The 22142-nt window shown below is 38.8% G+C and overlaps 1 protein-coding gene and 1 long non-coding RNA gene across 2 annotated transcripts in view; both read left to right on the forward strand.

Moving 5' to 3' along the window:
- The window catches only part of LOC311082225 (scavenger receptor cysteine-rich type 1 protein M130-like), a gene marked incomplete at both ends in the record, with an annotated part of 17871 nt that extends 1369 nt beyond the window's left edge, over positions 1-16502 (forward strand). Inside the window, 19 exons of the mRNA XM_084112959.1 lie at positions 1034-1228; positions 1984-2138; positions 4438-4474; positions 4916-5230; positions 7706-8020; positions 8124-8438; positions 8531-8854; positions 8931-9248; positions 11120-11422; positions 11527-11598; positions 11774-12088; positions 12193-12393; positions 12492-12587; positions 12848-12907; positions 13097-13165; positions 13268-13336; positions 13664-13726; positions 16270-16332; positions 16453-16502. Of these exons, the coding sequence (XP_083969085.1) occupies positions 1034-1228; positions 1984-2138; positions 4438-4474; positions 4916-5230; positions 7706-8020; positions 8124-8438; positions 8531-8854; positions 8931-9248; positions 11120-11422; positions 11527-11598; positions 11774-12088; positions 12193-12393; positions 12492-12587; positions 12848-12907; positions 13097-13165; positions 13268-13336; positions 13664-13726; positions 16270-16332; positions 16453-16502 (3335 nt within the window). The remainder of the gene's footprint in view (positions 1-1033; positions 1229-1983; positions 2139-4437; positions 4475-4915; positions 5231-7705; positions 8021-8123; positions 8439-8530; positions 8855-8930; positions 9249-11119; positions 11423-11526; positions 11599-11773; positions 12089-12192; positions 12394-12491; positions 12588-12847; positions 12908-13096; positions 13166-13267; positions 13337-13663; positions 13727-16269; positions 16333-16452) is intronic.
- A 2839-nt stretch (positions 16503-19341) lies between these two features.
- Positions 19342-21937, forward strand: LOC311080749. Its single transcript, XR_014605706.1, has 2 exons — positions 19342-19916; positions 20912-21937. It is a non-coding gene; the product is annotated as an uncharacterized lncRNA (long non-coding RNA).
- Positions 21938-22142: the final 205 nt, after the last annotated feature.

Genomic DNA, 22142 nt, shown 5'->3' on the forward strand with positions numbered 1-22142 from the left:
ATGCAGGCATCTCTGTCCCTCGAGTTGGGTGGCCGTAAAATTGATCACACATTTGGAGTTCTGATTTGATAAACATTGATTTGGAAATATTAGTGACAGACATGTTAGCTTGAGCAAGTCCCATGAACATGTTTATAAAAAAAGAAAAGGAATCACTCATTCATGATCCAGCAGGATAAATGCTTTATAATGTTATGTCAAGAAGTTGTGATCATGACAAACAAGACGAAAAAATAAAAACCCTAAAGGCCTTTTATTGGATTACAATGTTAGTGTCTTAAACAATGCCAAGACCTCAGCAACAGAAGAACTATATAGAGGAGAAAATATATATTAAAAGAATACACCAGATTTAATATAGTTTAAGCTCAATCATATATATATATATACATAATTTGTGGTATAATTTTTTTACCTAAACATTAAATTTATACTTGCCCCCCTTTAAAAAAAGAGGTTTTCTGTAAACTTTAAAATACTCACTGTCTCAATAATATAGAAACAAGACTTAAACAAATATGTGTTAACATGATTATAGTGTGGGAAAAACAAATGCTTACTAACCTTTTCCAGTTTAAAACTTTGTTTCCATGACAACATAATGGTCTAAACCCTGTAATTGTTTTTAACTATTTACAGCTGAAACAATAATGCATTTTAGGATAATTGATTTAAGTGCTTTTATAAAATTATAAGCTTCACACGTATAAAAGGGAGTCAGCATAATTATTTTTTTTGTTAATCAACACACCTATGATGTTGATTGAGCTAAACTTGTATTGAACTCTGAATATTCATTTTAAATACTCAGACGTATATGTCCTATTTTACCAGTTGACCCACTTTGTAATGCTGTAAATTTAACTCTCATCCCTTCATCTTTCATCTCTCATTGTTACTGCTTAATATTTAGACAGTGTGAATGTGAGGCTGGTTGGTGGTCACAGTCGCTGTGCTGGTAGAGTGGAGGTTCTTCATAGAGGTCAGTGGGGAACAGTGTGTGATGATTTCTGGGATTTGGCTGATGCTGCAGTTGTGTGTAGAGAGCTGGACTGTGGAGAACCTGTAGATGCTCTTGGTGATGCTCATTTTGGACCAGGATCAGGACCAATCTGGATGAGTTATGTCTCGTGTACTGGATCAGAGTCTACACTGAAGAACTGTGGGTCATTAGGATGGGGTAAACATAACTGTGATCATAGAAGAGATGCTGGAGTCATCTGCTCAGGTAAAGTATTTTACATATTAAAATTAATATCTTTGTAAGATTTTTTGCATTTCCAGATTGGCTTCTGTCACATGCCTGTCCTGTCTTGTGCTGCACATGGGTGTTTTGTTATTTTGGGCCATGTGCTCGGGTCATTGTCGGATCCCTCCCCCTTGTTATCTGATTATTGTTTGAGTTCATCCACCTGTTCCCTTCTGATTAGTTCCCTTTATAAGTCCCCTCTTGTTTGCAGTCTGTGTCGGTACGTTGTCTAATGTTCTCAGTACGTTCATGTTCTGTTTTTGTTTTGTATTTATTAGTTATGTTTTCCCCCTCGTGGGTTTTGTTTTGTGTTTGTTTTCTTTTATAATAAACATCATTCTCCAGCACTTGAGTCCTCACACCTTTTTGCATTGCACCAGCCGTGACATAACGTACCGACCACATGAGGACTCAGCGGAGAGGAGCATTCGATTGGGTCAGTTTTGGGGCGATGGTGGAGGGTCTCATTCGCCATCGGGAGAGAATTGCCAGGGAGGTGGTCCCGAGTCCGGTGGTCCCAGTTCCGGTGGTCCCGAAACGGAGGAGGAGAAGGAAGACTCCCTCCGTGACTGTTCCGGTGGTCCCTGTTCCGGTGGTTCCACTTCCAGTGGTCCCAGTTCCGGTGGTCCCAGCTCCGGTGGTCCCGAGTCCGGTGGTCTCGAGTCCGGTGGTCCGGAGACGGAAGAGGAAGAGAAACCCCTCCTTAACGACTTGTCCGGTGGCTCCTAACCCAGAGACCATCCCGGAGGTGACTGCCATCCCTGACGTGCCGCTCAGGCGCCCCGCTCTGCTGCCCCCGCCCGAGCTGCTCACCCTGCCGGCCCCGCCCAAGCTGCTCGCCCTGCCGGCGCCACCCCAGCGACCTGGCACGTCTGCCGATCCAGAGACTGTTCACGTCACATCTGCCGATCCAGTGTCTCTGGACAAGATGGCATCCGCCGAGCCTGTGTCTCCGGACAAGATGGTCACCGCCGAGCCTGTGTCTCCGGACAAGATGGTCGCCGAGCCTGTGTCTCCGGACAAGATGGCCGCCGCCGAGCTGGTGTCTCCGGACAAGATGGCCGCCCCCCGAGCCGGTGTCTGTTCCTGAGCCGGTGTCTGTTCCTGAGCCGGTGCCTGTTCCCGTTCCTGTTCCTGAGCCGGTGCCTGTTCCTGTTCCTGTTCCTGAGCTGGTGCCTGTTCCTGTTCCTGAGACAGTGCTTGTTCCTGTGCTGGTGTCCGTTCCTGTCCCTGTTTCTGTGCCATGGTCGCCTGAAGGGTCGTCTCCTCCCTGGCCTTCTGAAGTGTTGTCTCCGTCCTGGCCTCCCGAGGGAAAGTCTCCACCCTGGCCGCCCGAGGGAAAGTCTCCACCCTGGCCGCCAGATGGACTGACATTTCCGCCCTGGCCGTCTGCACAGCCTGCTCCGCCCTGGCCTCCCAAACTCTTTGGTCCGCCCTGGCCTCCCGAACTCTTATTTTGGGCCATGTGCTCGGGTCATTGTCGGATCCCTCCCCCTTGTTATCTGATTATTGTTTGAGTTCATCCACCTGTTCCCTTCTGATTAGTTCCCTTTATAAGTCCCCTCTTGTTTGCAGTCTGTGTCGGTACGTTGTCTAATGTTTCCCATTCGCCGTGATTCTTAGTACATTCATGTTCTGTTTTTGTTTTGTATTTATTAGTTATGTTTTCCCCCTCTTGCTTTTTGTTTTGTGTTTGTTTTCTTTTATAATAAACATCATTCTCCAGCACTTGAGTCCTCACACCTTTTTGCATTGCACCAGCTGTGACTGCTTCTAATTTCTAAAGAAGTTTTAAAATAATAATAAATACATTTTATTTTTATATTTTTTGTGGTTTTCTTTTGTGTTTTTACATTATTTATTCATTATAAGACTAAAAATAGAATGGCTTTTATGTATCATTATCTTGAAGCCCCATAAATAAGCCATGCTTTTGTTGATCTGTGTTGTTCTTTCAGAAGTCCGGCTGGTTGGAGGTTCTCGCTGCTCTGGGAGGTTAGAGATACTTGATGATCAGTCGTGGGTTTCAGTGTGTGACGCTGCCTTTGACCAGCAGGATGCAGAGGTTGTGTGTAGAGAGCTGGACTGTGGGGCTCCTGTACAGGTGCTGGGAGAAGATGCTTTTGGCAAAGGAGACGCTCAGATGTGGACACAAGAGATTCAGTGCAGAGGAAATGAGTCTCAGATTCACCTCTGTTCAACATCACCATCACATGAAAACAACTGTTCACATGAGCACAACATTGGTTTGCTGTGTACTGGTAACAGTTCAAAGTACAACAAAGCACATTTCATTTCATTTTATTATAACAATTTAAATTTACAATAGCCTTTTCTCTTACATTCATAGATATAAGAAATGTGAGACTGGTTAATGGTAGCAGTCGCTGTGCTGGTAGAGTGGAGGTTCTTCATAGAGGTCAGTGGGGAACAGTGTGTGGTGCTGGATGGGATTTGGCTGATGCTGCAGTGGTGTGTAGAGAGCTGGACTGTGGAGAACCTGTAGATGCTCTGTATGATGTTCATTTTGGTCTGGGATCAAAACCATTTTGGATGAAAAATGCAATGTGTACTGGATCAGAGTCTACACTTAAGAAATGTGGATTCATACAACCAACTGATCTTGATGTGTGTCTTGATAAGAGCGCTCAAGTCATTTGTTCAGGTAAGGTAAAGCTAAAAATTCTGTCTTGGATTTTTGTACCAAATGCAGTCAATTGCACCAAAAGCAGTTATAATTTCATTTCCAGCTTCTTTTAGACAGCACAAACTGTTAAGGTCAGACTGTAATAATCAGAGACCTTGTTAAAAATTAATTTAGAAGCTTGTTTCTAACTCTACATTTTAGTGTAATTCCCTGATAGGATTCATTCATAGACATTGTTGACATGAAAATGTTGAAATGTGGGCAGTCATGTAATGCATTTAGATTTTTACAGTAACAATAACTATACACTGTTTTGTATATGAGCTGTTTTTGTAGGTTACTTTCAAGTCTTTTTGGACTGGGAAAAAGTTTTGCTGACATGTATAATATATTTTCATAATAAATATATTTCTTTATAGAATATAAAGGAAATTATGATTTCTTGTTATATGATTGATATATTGGTTATTTGGTTATATGACTGACTCATTATTGAAGTTCTTTAACTTTAATTTTGTTTTTTCCTGTGTTGTTCTTTCAGGAGTCCGGCTGGTTGGAGGTTCTCGCTGCTCTGGGAGGTTGGAGATACTTGATGATCAGTCGTGGGTTTCAGTGTGTGAAGCTGCCTTTGACCAGCAGGATGCAGAGGTTGTGTGTAGAGAGCTGGACTGTGGGGCTCCTGTACAGGTGCTGGGAGAAGATGCTTTTGGCAAAGGAGACGCTCAGATGTGGACACAAGAGATTCAGTGCAGAGGAAACGAGTCTCAGATTCACTTCTGTCCAACATCACCATCACATGAAAACAACTGTTCATATGAAAATGATGTTGGACTGGTGTGTGCAGGTTTGAGGCTTTTTTAAATAAACTAAAATCAAATGTAATGTTCCCAAAATCTAAATATTAGACTACACTAAATATTAGTACATTTTATCATAGTTTTTTCTCTTAGTGTGATGCTTTTTTCCTCATTCTTTTCCTTTGTCCATATGTCTTTACTCCCTTTTTATTTATTTTACAGACAATTTGAGAGTGAGGCTGGTTGGTGGTCAAAGTCACTGTGCTGGTCGAGTGGAGGTTCTTCATAGAGGTCAGTGGGGAACAGTGTGTGATGATTTCTGGGATATGACTGAAGCTGCAGTGGTGTGTAGAGAGCTGGACTGTGGAGAACCTGTAGATGCTCTTGGTGATGCTCATTTTGGACCAGGATCAGGACAAATCTGGACAAATCGCAAGTTATGTTCGGGATCAGAATCTACACTGAAGAACTGTGGAACAATAAATTGGGGTTTTTATGAATGTGATCATACAAAAGATGCAGGAGTAATCTGCTCAGGTAAACTGCTCCAAACCCTGCACTGTTTTTACATCACTGATAATTCAACTGCCTTAAAGGGAAAGTTCAACCAAAAATGAAAAATCAGTCATCATTTACTTTGTGTCTTTTCAAACCTCTATGACTTTGTTCTGTAGAGCACACAATGTTTTTTTCTTATTATTTTACTCTCATTATATTGAAAAGAGTACCAGGGTATTCTGTAAAAAAAAGAAAGTCAGATGATATGGATTGACATGAGAGATTGAGTAATTTGACTATTTTACTCCTTTCACATTAATAAGTGGTGCTTTATGGTAGAACAATAATGACAAGAATTACACACCTTTAGATAAACAAAATTGAAACATTTCTTATCTCTTGCTACTTCAGGTGTCAGGCTTATTGGAAACTCGAGTTGCTCTGGGAGGTTAGAGATACTTGATGATCAGTCGTGGGTTTCAGTGTGTGACGCTGCCTTTGACCAGCAGGATGCAGAGGTTGTGTGTAGAGAGCTGGACTGTGGGGCTCCTGTACAGGTGCTGGGAGAAGATGCTTTTGGCAAAGGAGACGCTCAGATGTGGACACAAGAGATTCAGTGCAGAGGAAATGAGTCTCAGATTCACCTCTGTCCAACATCCTTACACAAAAACAGCTGTTCACATGATAATTACCAGGGGCTGATCTGTGCTGGTGAGTTAAAAGAATATAGTAATATCATACCTTTTACTAATAGGGTGCATCTCAGTCAGCTTCATATTTCACAGTCAGAACACTGACCAAGGAGCCAGCCATTTTAAGATCTGTATCAATCACAAAATCCTTCAAGTTCACTGGAATGTTCGCTCCCTAAAAATCCTACAATGCACTCCAAAAACTAGATGCTCACTACGTTCCCTTTAATGGAAATTCTGTTAAGTGCAAAACAAATCGCACAAACCAACACAATATCATCATGACATGGGATGGAAGATTTGAAAAGACAAATCATTATTTAATAATATGTCAATATAAACATCAGTAGATAGGTAGTGAACAGTGTAGTACATATTTATAATTTGGCTAAAATGGTAATATTTGGCTGTGCTGCATAACTGGGGATTCCCTCAATATGTCACTTTCCAGGATTCCCCTGCGGTCTCAGGACACTCAAAGTAACACAATGGACAAAATACAGTGATATAAAAGACCAAACTCCCACCTTATTGGGGATGTAGGCTATATTAATAGGCTACAGGCAAGCAGATGGACCAGAATATGAACGTAACGCGCAAAGTTTCACGCTAAGCGTTTCCCAGTGATATACTGGCATAAGTTCGCCTGACACTGGATATTCGCACATTTAGGGACCGTCTCTAAAGTTACATACAATATTGGTACACACCCAATTGGTACACACACATCAGGTTTCTAACTTCAATAGCATTTGAAGACAATGACTTACAGTCATAAAACCAACTGTAATGGTTGTTTTTATGATTTTCACCTCACTCTGACCACACCATATCAATTTCGTAATTGCGCCACCTATTGGTCGAAAGTGATAAACCATTCAATCATAGTATTAGTGACTGTATGTATGATATTCAGCCATTTTGCCTAAAATCCTCTTAAAATGTCTTTAATTGCTCCTTGCATCAGTTGGTCTGACACTCCCAGCCATGTTGGCATGTCTTATTTTCTTCTTTGCACTTGACCCTGATAATTGCTGCTTGCAGCAATATTTATAATTAAAATTTGTCTAAAATGTTGCAGATATATATAACAACAATCAAAGTATATTTCATAACATAATTTAAACAGCATAAAAAATGTCAGAAAGATGTTATGTGTGTTCTTGATAAATACCAGTGGTGACGTTTTATGACACAAGCACCTAGTCATATCACCGGGAATTGAAAAATCAGTGTCCAAATGTGTAGTAAGCCAGTGTGCTTTACCAGTGCCGAATGTGTGTACACAATATACTGATGTGCAAACTAGTGTGCTTATGGAGAAGCACCCACAGTCTCTATCTGTATTTTTCTGTCACTTAGATAAAAAGAATGTGAGGTTGGTTGGTGGCAACAGTCGCTGTGCTGGTAGAGTGGAGGTTCTTCATAGAGGTCAGTGGGGAACAGTGTGTGGTGATGGCTGGGATATGACTGGTGCTGGAGTGGTGTGTAGAGAGCTGGACTGTGGAGAACCTGTAGATGCTCTGCGTGATGCTCATTTTGGACAAGGATCAGGACCAATCTGGATGAATCTTGTGTTTTGCACTGGATCAGAGTCTACACTGAAGAACTGTGGGTCAGCAGGATGGAGCATACATGCCTGTACTCACAGTCATGATGCCGGTGTCATCTGTTCGGGTGAATAATTAAACATTGCCCATTAATTTGTTGCGACATAAAGAATATTTTGTTTTAAAAAACTGTTTGTATGTTTGTTGTATTTAACTATCAAGTACTTGTTTTTGTCTGCTGTGCACTGTCATTCCTGTAATATTAACAACAGGTCATCAAGCTTCCAGACTCGTTAATGGATCTCACCTGTGCTCTGGGAGGTTAGAGATACTTGATGATCAGTCGTGGGTTTCAGTGTGTGACGCTGCCTTTGACCAGCAGGATGCAGAGGTTGTGTGTAGAGAGCTGGACTGTGGGGCTCCTGTACAGGTGCTGGGAGAAGATGCTTTTGGCAAAGGAGACGCTCAGATGTGGACACAAGAGATTCAGTGCAGAGGAAATGAGTCTCAGATTTCATTTTGCTCAATTTCATTATCACACAAACAAAGCTGTACCAGTGACAATGATGTTGGTCTGATCTGTTCTGGTATATTATAAATATTCAGTGTCTTTTTGTTTGTATTTGAAACAGTATATGTTCTCTGTCAGCTGCATTATACTTTATTTTAACCTCTATGCTATTTATTCAGGTTACACAGAGGCCAAACTGATGAACGGTTCAGACTCTTGTTCTGGAAGAGTGGAGCGTCAGTACTTCAGTAAATGGGGCACAGTGTGTGATGCATGCTGGGATATGAGAGCTGCCAGTGTCCTCTGTAGACAGCTGAATTGTGGGATTGCTGTGTCTGTTGTGGGATCAGACTGGTTTGGAGAAGGAGGTGGTGAAATCTGGGCTGATGTGTTTGATTGTGACGGGAATGAAACAAAACTCTCAGAATGTTCCATCTCTTCATGGAGTCGAGCTGAATGTTCTCATAGACGAGATGTTGGAGTCGTCTGCTCTGGTAAACTTATTTGACACTGAGAGCATTATACTCTTTTTCACAATGTTTTAACCCAATTCTTATTTTAGTAAAACATGAGATCTTCTTTTCAGATTCCTCTCTGGCTGTTCATGACGGTCTGGTGCGGTTGTCTGGAGAGAGACAGTGTGAGGGGGAGCTGGAAGTTTCCATCCATCAGGTCTGGAGGAGAGTTCTGCTGGACTCCTGGAGTCTCACTGAATCCTCTGTGGTCTGCAGACAGCTGGGCTGTGGCTCTGTGGTGAACTTCTCCGGCTCCTCTTCATCCAGTCCTGAACACAGTCATGAGTGTGTGACGGGCTTCCAGTGCTCTGGGAGTGAAGCTCATCTGGGGAACTGCAGCTCTCCACAAACTCTCCACTGCAGCTCCACACAACAGCTGTCAATCACCTGCCTTGGTGAGAACAACAACATCTGGGCAGATTCTTCAGTTGTTAGTGATCAATAATGTGTTTTTCTCTCTCTGAATATCAGGTCGCGGGTCCATCAGGCTGGTGGGTTCTGGGGGAGACTGTGCAGGGAGGCTGGAGGTTTTTCACAGTGGCTCATGGGGGACAGTGTGTGATGACTCCTGGGATATTAAAGATGCCCATGTGGTGTGCAGACAGCTGCAGTGTGGAGTGGCCCTCAGTAACCAGCAGGTACCAGCCTGGTTTGGTCCTGGTTCTGGACCCATATGGCTGGATGAGGTGGAGTGTGAGGGGAATGAGACGTCCCTGTGGAACTGCTCTTCTCCAGGCTGGGGGAAACATGACTGTCAACACAAGGAGGATGTAGGAGTCGTGTGCTCAGGTAAACATTTCAGTGTTGTGAACTTGTGAAAAATTGTTATTCAGTTATTCATTTAAATCTAAAATATCTTTTGGGAATATCTAACATTTTTCAGTTACACATACAGTACAGGGGTTCTACAGTGGAACTGAAACACCTGGTTTGAGACCACAATAATTTATTAGTATGGTGTTAGGGACTCCTTTTGCAGCATCAATTCATCTTGGGAATGACAGATAGAAGTCCTTCATAGTGGCCAGAGGGATTTTGAGCCATTCCTGTTCCAGAACAGTGGCGAGGTCACTATGTGATGCTGGTGGAGGAAAACGTTTTCTGACTTGCTCCTCCAAAATACCCCAAAGTGGCTCAAAAATATTTAGATCTGGTGGCTGTTCAGGCTGTCTTCAACTTCACTTTCATGTTCATCAATTTATTCTGTCACAAGTCTTTCTGTGTGTAGCGTTATTATGCTAAAACACGGCACAATGTGCTTCAGGGTACAATGCTTGAAACATTAGGTGCACATGGTCCTCCAGAATGGTTCCGTTGTCTTTGGCAGTGACGTGCCCATCAAGCACAGTAGGGAATGTCCACAGGACATTGTCCTCAGGAAAACTGTTCCTGATGAACAGTTTTGGTGGAAACAGTAGAGTTGAGGTGCACATTTAATTCTGCAGTGAGTTGGGCAGCTGTGGTTTTATGTTTTAAAGGGATACTTCAGCATTTAGCATTAAGCTTTGTATCAGTAGAAAACCTGTAGTATTTTCGAATTACCGTGCTTCCCTCCCTCATATCCCCCTGAGACAAGAGATTTATGTATTTTTTGTCTGGAAAAAATCCTTTGACTCAAAAATCGTCATTTTGCGTCATCGGAGGATTTTTTGGCCAGAGGCTAAAGACTACAGCCAGTAGTAGGAGCTAGTTCCGCATGTTTTCAACCCGCCCATAGGGGGTGGGATCTCACTCTCAGAATGTACAAATAATGTCAGCCATCTTTTTTTGGAAGCTAAGCTAACAGGCTCTTGCTCTGTAGAGAAAGCTGAGTAGTAGGGGTTACTATCCTCTTTTTCCCGGACATGTCTGACCGTCGAGATCGTCCAAATTGTTTACATGCACACCTTTTGTTTCAATCTAACTGAATTCATTCCCATTGGTGAATCTGAATGTAGTGTTTACATGCACGTTAAACAAGTGTATAGCCTACAGAGATAGCCTACAGGACCGGTGCGTCTCACAGGTGTTGCTCATCAGTAATCACGCCACCGGCTCTCACGCCCTCAGCCTCGTCCTGCTCGCCACAGTAAACATAATGAATGACGACTGTAGAACGCAAAAGCCAAATCCCTGACATTTTGGGCGATCTCGAAATCATATATCAGATATCGTCACGGAGACTCACGATAAAATGGCGTCTTTTAAGTTTCGAGTTAACTAGTAGCCTAGCCTAGTTGTTTAACTACGCTCTCTTACCATTAGGCGTGGCTTGGGAGTGGCCTCGTAGGTCAGTGAAGCAAGTGCATTCTGGGAGTTGATGTCTTTCATCCACGTGAGCCAAAAATACATTTTCTGGCTTTTCTCAGTCTAGAAGGCTCCAAATTCAAAAATAATTTCACATTTCTACTACATAAATGACCCATTTTAAATACACATTCATCTTTCCAGAGGTGAAGTATCCCTTTAAGGTTGTATGTTTCTGCTAATTCAACCTTCTCACATTCTGCTCTTACTGATGGAATGTAAAATCAGTGAAGATTGGCCATCATATATATACAAGCCATTCCTCTTATCATATATATATACTGTATATATATATGTTATGTTATGTTAAGTGTTTGTGGTTGAAATGAATGGGGTTGGATAAAATCTGAGGTTGTGTTCATGTTTCTATCAAGAGTTTAAAGAGATCAGGTTAACTGAGGGCTGTGAAGGGAATGTTGAGGTTTTCTACAATGGATCCTGGGGTAATGTGTGCTGGAACAAGATGGACAGAGACACAGCGAGTCTGATCTGTCAAGAGCTGAACTGTGGAAGATCTGGTGCTTTGTCTGATTCTACACCAAGGCTTAAATCAGCTCGTAACTGGCTGGATGAAGTGAAATGTCGACCACATGATTCAAATCTGTGGCAGTGTCCATCTTCACCCTGGGGACAGAACTACTGTAATAATGATGAAGTGGCCAAAATCTCCTGCTCAGGTAAGACTGATGCAATTTCCATCTCTAAAAATACAGTAATCAGTTGACATTTTGTATATAAACAAAATGTGTATATATAATATTGAATCAACTTGTGATTACAGAACAGGAGAGTCATGAGTCCCCTAGAAGCTATTTGTCATGCTCCACATCTCCACATCAGAGACAGTGTTCAGGTAAGTTAATTTGATTTAGAAGAACATAAAAATCATAACAGCCATATGTGATATATGTATGTGATTTAGTTCTGGGGAACCAAGAGGATTTAATCACAGACATGCCCCACTGTAGGTGTTTCAGTTCTGACAGAACTCTGTTGGCCAATAATGTATCCACTTGTCTGTGATTTAGATGATGTTCCTCTCAGACTGAGTGGAGGTTTGGGCCGGTGCTCTGGGAGGCTGGAGGTGTATCATAACGCTGTGTGGGGTTCAGTCTGTGCTGATCTGTGGGACATCAGCGATGCTCAGGTGGTCTGCAGGCAGCTGGGTTGTGGAGCAGCACTGAGGGCTGATGGGAATTCAGTCTTTGGTGCTGGTGAAGGTGTTGTGTGGCTGAACAGAGTCGAGTGCAGAGGGAATGAGATTCACCTGTGGGACTGTCCTCTCTCCCTGAAGAACCACACTGACTGCTCCCACAAAGAGCACGCTGGACTCACCTGTGCAAGTCAGAGCAAAACACTGAGCAATATTAGTCATTTTTACATAATTTTATTGCTAGTAATATTTGTGTATTTGCTTTTTCCAATGTGTTTGTGTCTGTTTTGCCAGATTTGTCAGTGTCCACTTCTCCTGCCACAACAACATCAGCTTCTCCTCCAGTTTCTCAGACAGTGCGCTCAACATCAGTCACTCCTCCACAAACTCCTCCAGTGTCTCTCTCTGTGCTTGTGGTTGTACTGGGAGTTTTGTTCTTACTGCTCTTAGTGCCACTGCTTATACTGATTCAGCAGAACAGAGTGATGAGGAGAGGTAGGAGAGATCCAGAGACTGTCATATTGTGTCTTATTCAGTGTGTGATCAGTCATGTGTTGTGAACTGACGGCAGGTTTGTCTGTCTACACTCACAGCTCTCTCTAAGAGGAGACACAAGACGACGACTGAGGCCGTTTATGAGGAGATTCATCACAGACCCACTAATAGACAGAGTTTCTTCACTCAGAGGGGTGAGTAAATGTCATAGAGTCTGATTTGAGGAGATCATAATCACTTTATTCATAGCGGAGAGTAGAATAAATCACATATATCCATTTGTGGGACTTTTGTGTGTTATCTGAAAAATACACAGTGTTGTGATTCAAAGGAAGTGGGGATTTTGGCTGATTTACGATTGGCTGATCCATCAGACACACACGTTCACAATCGTAAATCAGCCAAAATTCAGCCAAAATCAGCCAAAATTGTGGAAATTACTTCTCCATAATAGGAAGTGTCCTTTCTGAAGAACAGCATTCTGGGTATGAAGATGCTGATGAGCTTCTTTCAGGTTAGAGGACTCAAGTATAAATCAATATAACTCAAATAATCTTCTATATACAGAAATGAATGGATGTTAAATTAATTAAAAACATTCACTCAGCAGGTTACAGAGTTTAAATTATATAAACTATTCAGCACATAATAATTCAGATAAGGATTTTGTGAATTTTTTTTCTTTCATCTACTCTTTTTAAAGCAAATTTTGCAGGAGGAGCTGCACCTGACTACTATAATGACATCACCACCACTGAAGGGTCAAATAAAGGTCAGTGACTTGAACTCATTTCACTAAATTAAATGAACTATTGGACCTCTGAATAGTAAAAGCAGTTTTTGTTTATTTCCTCCTTGCTGTTAACTCATTTAGAAGAGCAGCAAATCACACCTGAGAATTATGATGATATAATCACTGTTGGACTGAGATCTCGTGATACAGGTTTATTTCTTATTATCATTTCTACAGATTTTATTTAATTATATTTTATTTAATAAGGGTTTAGTTAATTATACATAGGCACTGTTTCAAAATCCCAAATTTTGCACATTTAATGGATGCATTTAATTTTTCATTATTTTGTCTATTTTACTATATTGACTTGCCAGAAAACTATGATGATGTCATCATTATACGACAATTCTCCAATGATAAAGCAGGTGTGGGATTCAAATTACTCCCTTAAATTTCATGTTTTTTTGTTTGTTTGTCTTCAAATTATAGTTGCATTTAAACTCATGTAATTAATAATGGACACATTTATATCAGAGGGTGTTCAGGAGGAGTATGATGATGTGAAGAATATCAGGGAATATATGAGTGACATGTTTGGTACGTTACTGGCACCTTTTTACCTTACACTGAATTTGTTTAATTTTTATAATCGCTTTATAATATCAATTTCTGTGATTATGATAGCTCATTTAACTTGATTGTCAATATTGATGTGTTGCATATATTGATACATTAATTTGCTCTTGTTTTCTAATAACAGACTATGATGATGTGGAGGAGGAGCCAGGAAAACAGGGAGGGACTTTATAACTGAAACCACAATCACTGCATCAAATCTTTTCAAAGCTTTTAAGTTTTCTGCAGTTTAAGTGTCTTAGATACTAAATACGTTTGAACTGCTATCCACCATATGTAACCACATGTAATATTTTGCATTGAAATCTACTTAATCAATTACATTTAATCAGTGTTTAACAGGAAAAAATGCTTAGTTTAAACTTCTCTTTCCAGAAGTTTTTTACAAAACACGTTTTTGTGATCTCATTGCACTGAAACATGATGTAGACATGGCAATTTGAGAGAACAAAAAAAAAAAAGAACAAAAAATTCCCAACATTCAATCCATTTGTATATAATTGTTATGATTTCAGATGCTTCACCATTTAACTTCCACTGCTCCAGTCTTTAATATTTCACAGCAACTTATAAAAATATCATATTCCTATTGAATGTAGACCCACTGATGGTGAACATATACAGCATATATTTTGCTAAAAAACGTTGGAATATACTTTAGGAAATAAGTTTACAAACAGCAGCTGTGATCAAGGATCTTTCCCTCAAAAGAATGTAATGACTCTTTGAACTGAGCAGAAGAGCATGTTGTTCACTTTATGTCCTGCAGAGGGTTTTTGACAATCAGTCATACCCAGCATGCATACATTTGCTGTATATTTCTGTCCAATTTTATTGTTTTTAATTTATTTTAATGTTTTATGTTTAGCAATTAAAATCAGGCGGACTATGTGCATGGATATTATGCCATTATTAGGGGTTCAAGCACAAAGTCCTGAAACCCTATTGTAATTATTATTGTTATTGTGAAATTGGGGAATGTTGTAACACATTTTATTTCAATGTTTTTTACACACAAAATGCAAAAGTTCAATAAAATTAAACGAAATATTGTATACTGTTATTCTGGAATAGTGCTTTGATACTGTATGTCTCTCTGTCTTCTCAGTGTTTGTGGTCAGCAGTTAGTTATCAGTGCCTGTATCTCTTCTCTGCAGGTGTCAGACTCTGGCGCTGTATGTACACTGAAGTGTTTCCCACATTCACTCTCATGACAGCTGGGTGACTTGGTCAGCACTTTATCATCATGTGTGGGTCTCCTCAGTGTCTGTAAGGTGGAGGAGGAGTCCCGTTCATCAACAGTGGCTTTCTCTTGATATATATGAAGATATATTGGCTGATTTGTCGTTGTCTCTGTTCTCTTGAAGTTTAACTCTGAGTGTGATTGGTGGTCATCAGAAGCCCCTCCCCTCTCTCTACCTTTATCTTTCTCACCAGAGCAGACTAGAGTCTCTTTTTCTTCAGAATTGCTAAAACAGCTGATGAAAAGTTAGTCCTGAAGAGCAGAGCAGAGGAAGATGAAGAGCTGTCTGACAATCTTTCTGATGTCCACAGTTGTCACACTCACCAGTGCAGGTATTTTACCTTGAATTAAAGGGCCAAACAGTTCCTTTCAACATATTAAATGAAAGTAGTTTTATATTTAAAACAAAGATCTTCCTGTGTCCTATCAATAAGTTTTGTAATGTTTAATTTCTCTTAGTTTCATTTATATAGATTATTGTTTATATTCGCTTACTGATATTGATTTATTTTATTTTAAAGAATTTGCTCATGGAAGCAATTAGATTTTCACTGTTTCTTTTTTAATTTTATATATATATATATATATAATTAAGAAAATATACATATACAAGTTTTTTTTTAGTGTGCATCTGATTCATGTTAAATTTGTAGAAGACACACCTGGGAGCTATGATGATGTCATCACCAGTGAACATAACTCAGTCCCTTTAAATTGATGCTCAGTACCGATAAAATGCAACATTTGATCTGTCTATGTTTCTCTCTCTCTCTGTGTGTGTGTGTGTGTGTGTGTGTGTGTGTGTGTGTGTGTGTGTGTGTGTGTGTGTGTGTGTGTGTGTGTGTGTGTGTGTGTGTGTGTGTGTGTGTGTGTGTGTGTGTGTGTGTGTGTGTGTGTGTGTGTGTGTGTGTGTGTGTGTGTGTGTGTGTGTGTGTGTGTGTGTGTGTGTGTGTGTGTGTGTGTGTGTGTGTGTGTGTGTGTGTGTGTGTGTGTGTGTGTGTGTGTGTGTGTGTGTAGTGGACACGCCAGAAAATTATGATGATGTCATCATTAATGGACAGGACTCTCAAGGTGTAACAGGTGAGTTACAGAACAATATGAACATGCGTTTATAGTTTACCATTAATTAATCATCATGATTTTATCTGGAGTAAATCTAATAATCTCACACAGTAATGAGGGAAAGAGATCAATGACATCATCAGTGACACAAGCTGTATTACAAATTACAATGTGAGGTTTTATTTCATATGTGAATCAGAGGGAGATCAGGAGGAGTATGATGATGTGAAGAACAGCAATGAAGAAGAGAGAAACCTGTTGGGTAAGTGTTTGTCTCTTTTTTTTAATCTTTGACTAATCATTTGCTAATTTTAATAGGCTCAGTTTTAGATGTTAAATACAACATTAAACATGATATATTTGCTTTTGTCTTTAATAACAGACTATGATGATGTGGGGGAGTTGTCAAAAAATGACGGCATGACTGTATGACTCAATGGCCACACACACTGCCTCGGTTCATGACATTTTACAGCTTCTAGAGTTGGGTTGAATCGCTACTTTAGGTTTTAAATTACTTTGTATTGATGAGCTTGCATTTTGTAAAAAGGATTGCTTTGAAATTTAGGAGGTATAACATTGATTCTTTTTTTTGCTTTTCTTTAACAAACACATTTCAACAACCTTAAAAACAAACATTATAAATGCATAAAATCATGCTAATGTATTTTTTTTTCCTCTGAACATTGTTGATTTTGTGCCTTATTCCTTACTTGAAGTTGGAGCCATTTCCCTGTTCTGTTTTATAGTTGTGCTCAAAAGTTTACATACCCCTTGCAGAATCTGTGAAAATGTTAATATGTTTAACAAAATAACAGGGATCATAAAAACATGTTGTTTTTATGTAGTACTGTCCGCTATTTCACATAACAGATGTTTACATTTAGACCTTATGTGCCAGAGAAACAAGCACCCAGCCATCATTGAACTTTGTTGAATATTGTCTTTGAACTTCCATTTTTGCTGCACCTCTGTATAATTCTATGGCATCGCTGTCAAAGAGTAATTATCTGGTGAAGTGGATTTTCTTTTTGTAGAGTTAACGAAAGTTATCACGGACATTATAATGTTTGAAGGTGTCATAACAAATGTCAATAGAACCAGAAGATTTTAAAATGAGCGGCTTATTCATAAATCCGTAAAATCTTACCTTCATGCTGTGGAAATACAAACTGGAAGACAGAAAATGAGCACAGCGTTAAAAATGGCGGGCAACCTAAGGTAAAACGTAAGAGAGAGAACAACTGAGGGACTCATACAAAGGTGAAAACATTCACTGATGTTTAAGGGCGCAACATGATGCATTAACAGCTGGGGGGTGTAAACTTTTAGAATTTTATGATCAGGGTAAATTGTATTTTTGTCTTCTGGGAAACATGTAAGTATCTCTTGTGCATAGCTTCTGGAGGCATGCAGTACTAAATTAAATATTACATTTAAATAAATAAAAAACTTACACAATCACCCTGTTTAAAAGTTAGAACTTAATGCATTGTTTACTTCTGGAGCATCAGTGAATGTTTGCAGCTTTAGTAATAGTTGTGAATTGTCCTCAGTGTGAAAAGATAAATCTCAAAATCATACAGCCACAGCTGGAAAGGGTTTAAATATGCAGAAGATGCTGGAAAAGTAAATAATGTGCAGAACCTGAAGGATTTTTCCGAAGAGCAGTGGGCAGTTTAATTGTTCAATTGACATACAAGGGAATGATGAAAAAAAAAAAAAAAAACACATTTTAATAGATTCTGCTATTAAACATGAAATAGCTTATTAAGGACAGCATATTTTATAATACTTCTTATTGTGTTAATATTATTAACATTTTTGCAGATTCTGCAAGGGGTATGTACACTATGAGCACAACTGTATCTAATTGAAACAAATAAAGAAATAAAATGGTCTTATTTAATGCTTATTTAACATTTATTGTTTTTTTGTTTGTTTTTCCCAAGCCTTAATCATTTGGCTATTTAAGAATCAAAACATTGTATCCAACCTGAAACAGGATGCTTAAGCAAATATTGATGCTATTAATAAATGAATATGGACACAATTGCATTACATGTTTGGTAGAATAGAAATATTGCATGTGTGTCTTACCCAAAAGATATGAGTCACAGTACTGAATGTGAACCCCATATTTACATTTCAGCACTTTTAGTTGTGTGATTTCAGGCAGGTGCTGGTAATAAAGAGAACAATAGCTGTTCTTCTTCAAATTAATCAGCGTTTAACAACGATTTTGTGGGTAAAATGCTGCAGTAATAGTAAAGGTATGTTGAAAAGGACGTTGTAGCAACCCTCGTTATCACGTCCAAATAATTAGGCAACTAAAAGCAATTGCTTTTGTACATGTGTTTAACAGTAACATGAAAACAGTTTTTAAAGCAGTGTGAAAGAGTTAGAAATATACTGTATTTATAAATATGATGTTGTTGTTTTATATATTATAATTATTTATCAATTAGTATAACATATCATTTGTTGTGAGGTAAAAATGTATTGCCTCAGAAATCCTGTTGTCCTGTCAGAACTCAATAGTGCTTTTCACACTTTAAATAGTTATCCCAGGGTAAGTCTGAACCCTGAGTGAAGTGAATCATGATTAACATTTCACATTGCTCATACTTTACCATATACTTTACCTCTAGAATCCAGAATGGACTTTTTGGACTATAAAAGTAAAAATAAAACAGTCTCTTCTTGTTTTCTCTCACCATTTTACATTTTCCCCCACAAATGCTGAAACTACTGTGCAAACAACATGAGAGCCTTACACACTGCACTTAAAGTCTGTGTGAACCAAGCCAACCAGCTATGCCTAAGACAGTGCTATAGGGAGACAGGAAGGACAGCTGATGGGCCTTGCAAGGCCAAACCACATGTGACACAATGTCCCACAATGTCACAACAGATGTGTCCTGGAACTTGTAAATTCCTTGGTGGAAGAGCAGAGTAACATCTCACAACAAGAACTGGCAAATCTGGCTCAGTCGTTGAGGATGAGATGCTCTGTACTTGAAGCAGCCGCTAGCCACACTAGATACTGACTGCTACTTTTGTATTAGTTCATTTTATATCTAAACCTTTTATGATCATACAAATATTTACACATAAGAAAAAAATTGCTGGAAAAAAGCACTGTTTTTTTTTTGCTGAGCAGCCTATATAATATGGTTTCACATTGCTAGGGCCTTTATGTAAACTGCGTTGTTCTTTCAATCAATGACACTGACAATGCAAATATGCAAATAATGACGTTAACCTATGGAGCTATTCTTGTGCCAATAAAAATGAACGTAGCTTTTCAAGAAACTAATGAAAATATAAATTGAAAATAAAAAAATTTTCTCTAAAACTAAAAAAGAATAAATCGCAGGCAAATTTTTTGACTTCGTTTTTAATACACTGCATGTTTTGCTAACTATTTCTCATATTTCAATCGCTGATCTGAACTTACAAATGCGCTTCCAGAGTTTTCATTTACGCTTCTGAAGTTTTCGTTTATGCTCCCTGAGTTTTCGTTCGCCTTTCTGACACATTTCTCTCGTGGGGGCGGGGCTAGTAGCAGTGTATTCTCATTGGTTACTGAGCTTTTGATTGATTGCTTCGTGACCTGGAAGTGAAGACGTCAGTGGTGTGTTTATGTGTGGATGTGAGCGTCTGTATTCGCAGCTTTCTATTTCATTTTAGTGATATTAAGTTTATATCTGTATTTATTTGCTGCTACACTATATTGTTGAGATCATCTCTTATAGAAGGAATAGCACAGACGAATGATATTTATCATTAGTCATCGTCGCTATATCGATCAGGAGGATACTGGATAACGTTAGCCTACTCGTGGTGAGTCTGATTTTTTTTTTTAATACTATACTAATACTATTTATATTACAGTACTGGCTTTTTGCAGGTGTAGAGGCATTTTAGAGCTCAGTGAGAGCCCATAACATTATACAGCTGAGCTGTGTTGTCTTGATTTAACTGTTAGCCCAATCATTACATGACTTATCTACATTCGGTTACAGTCTTCGATTAGATCATATTTGCTTCGATTAGATCATATTTCCCCCCAGCCACCCCAAACAACATTGAGCTAGAGTACTGTACAGTAGCCTATCTGTAGTGTATCAGTCAATGACTGATGCCAAAGGACCATATAGTGCTGTCTGCCTGATTCAACTTTGGCAATGTAAAGCCTTTTTTTACCATGCCAATAAAGCTATTTAAACCTGAATTTCTCAATTGCTGATTAATTTGCGATGCAAAGTTTTTGAAAGAGGAGAGACACGACTTGACCACAGACCACGTCTCTGTTCGTAATATGTAAACACAATTATTTTGAAGTATCGCCCTGGTTGCCATATTTATTCTGATTACTTTTGTGTGATAAAGATGACTGATAAAGCTATTATATGTATCTAGTATGAGTAACAAATTGCTTTTTCTGTGTCCATATTTGACTAATAATAATGAAAAAAGTGCCTTTCAAATGAACATTTCTGAGACAAATGTTAAATCTCTAATAGTCTTTAATAATAAATATATGTCCAAATTAAAAACTTAATACATGCAAGTAATTGACTGAAGACTGAAAACATCCAGCAACTAGGGAATACACATCCATATGTTTATATATAGGGCAATACAGCCATCTACTGGTTACACAACAGTATTACAGATGATAAATGCGTCTTGACTCCGAGGTAAATATTTAGTACTGTAAAATCCCTTAAATATAAATATAATAAATATTTTAAGTCTGCAACTTGTTACTGTATGGGGAGTTCAAAGCAGTTTGTATTGTTAGATTATAATACATTTCCTCTCTCATTTTCCAGGGAGTGGAGCAACTTTGCTGAATGAGCCTGATGCTGACACAGAGGATGGAGTGATAGTACCAGAGATCCACTGTCCCTATCAGACAATAATCTTACTTTGTTCAGACACATCACCTTTGAATGACTGGGATCTTGATCTTCAGACACCTGATTTATTTTAATATAAACTATTTAGCAAATATTTCAATTTCCTCTAGATTAAAACAAACATAGTTCACAAGTACACAAGAGGTTTCACTTTATTCTTATTAAACTATGCTGATCTTGGATTAGCATACCAATAGCATATGAATGTTGAGGGGATAGTTCACCCAAAAATACAATTCTCTCTTATTTTACTCACCCACTGCATTTTACTTTCTTTCTACAGATAAACACGAATTAAGATTGTAAGGAAAGTAATCCATCTCTGCGAGTCCTAAAGACGCTTTAAAAACCACACACAGTGAGCGTGACGGTAATCCATGCGACCTCAGTGGATGAATCAATGCCTTCTGAAGTCAAACAATATATACTAATAATGTGACTGTTTTAACTATTAAAAATCACTTCCGACCAACTGTCTTGCGTACATGGGTTACAATCCACTTGTATTATGGACTCACAGAGATGGATTATTTCCTTAAATATCTTTGTCTATGTTTATGTCAAGAAGAAATTCATATATATCTGGGTTGGCATGAAGGAGAGTAAATGATGAGAGAATGCTTATGTTTTGGGTGGACTATCCTTGCACTGCTTGTGTCCAGTCACTGCTTTATTACTTGTACTGCAACAGGAACTGCTCAAAGAATCATTGCAACATTTAAAATGTATATTAATTTTTAAAATGTATTCTGTATTAGTAATTGTGCATTTTGTATAGTAATGTATATCATGAGAATACTGTGCATTACATGTATATTATGCAGTTAATGTTTTGTGGATTCGGGTCTTTCCTGTCACAACACAATTGCATCCAAGACCTTCACTTGTGTTACTTGTGTATATGCTTTAGTGACAATAAAGAATGTACATTTATTTGAATTCATATTTTCAATTACATTTATTTAACTGGTTGTATAAGTCACGATTGAAACGGTTGATGATTGTTAAAATCTATTTACAATTTTAAATGTTAGAAGATAGTGTTAATTAAATGAAATAACTAAATACAATTATCAATTTTAAAAAAAATGGCAACAAGAACACTCTTTGTGTGACATATGTAATGAAATGCCCTTTGAGGTCT

This window comes from Abramis brama (assembly GCF_963993115.1).
Source record: "Abramis brama genome assembly, chromosome: 4".
Lineage (NCBI taxonomy): Eukaryota > Metazoa > Chordata > Actinopteri > Cypriniformes > Leuciscidae > Abramis > Abramis brama.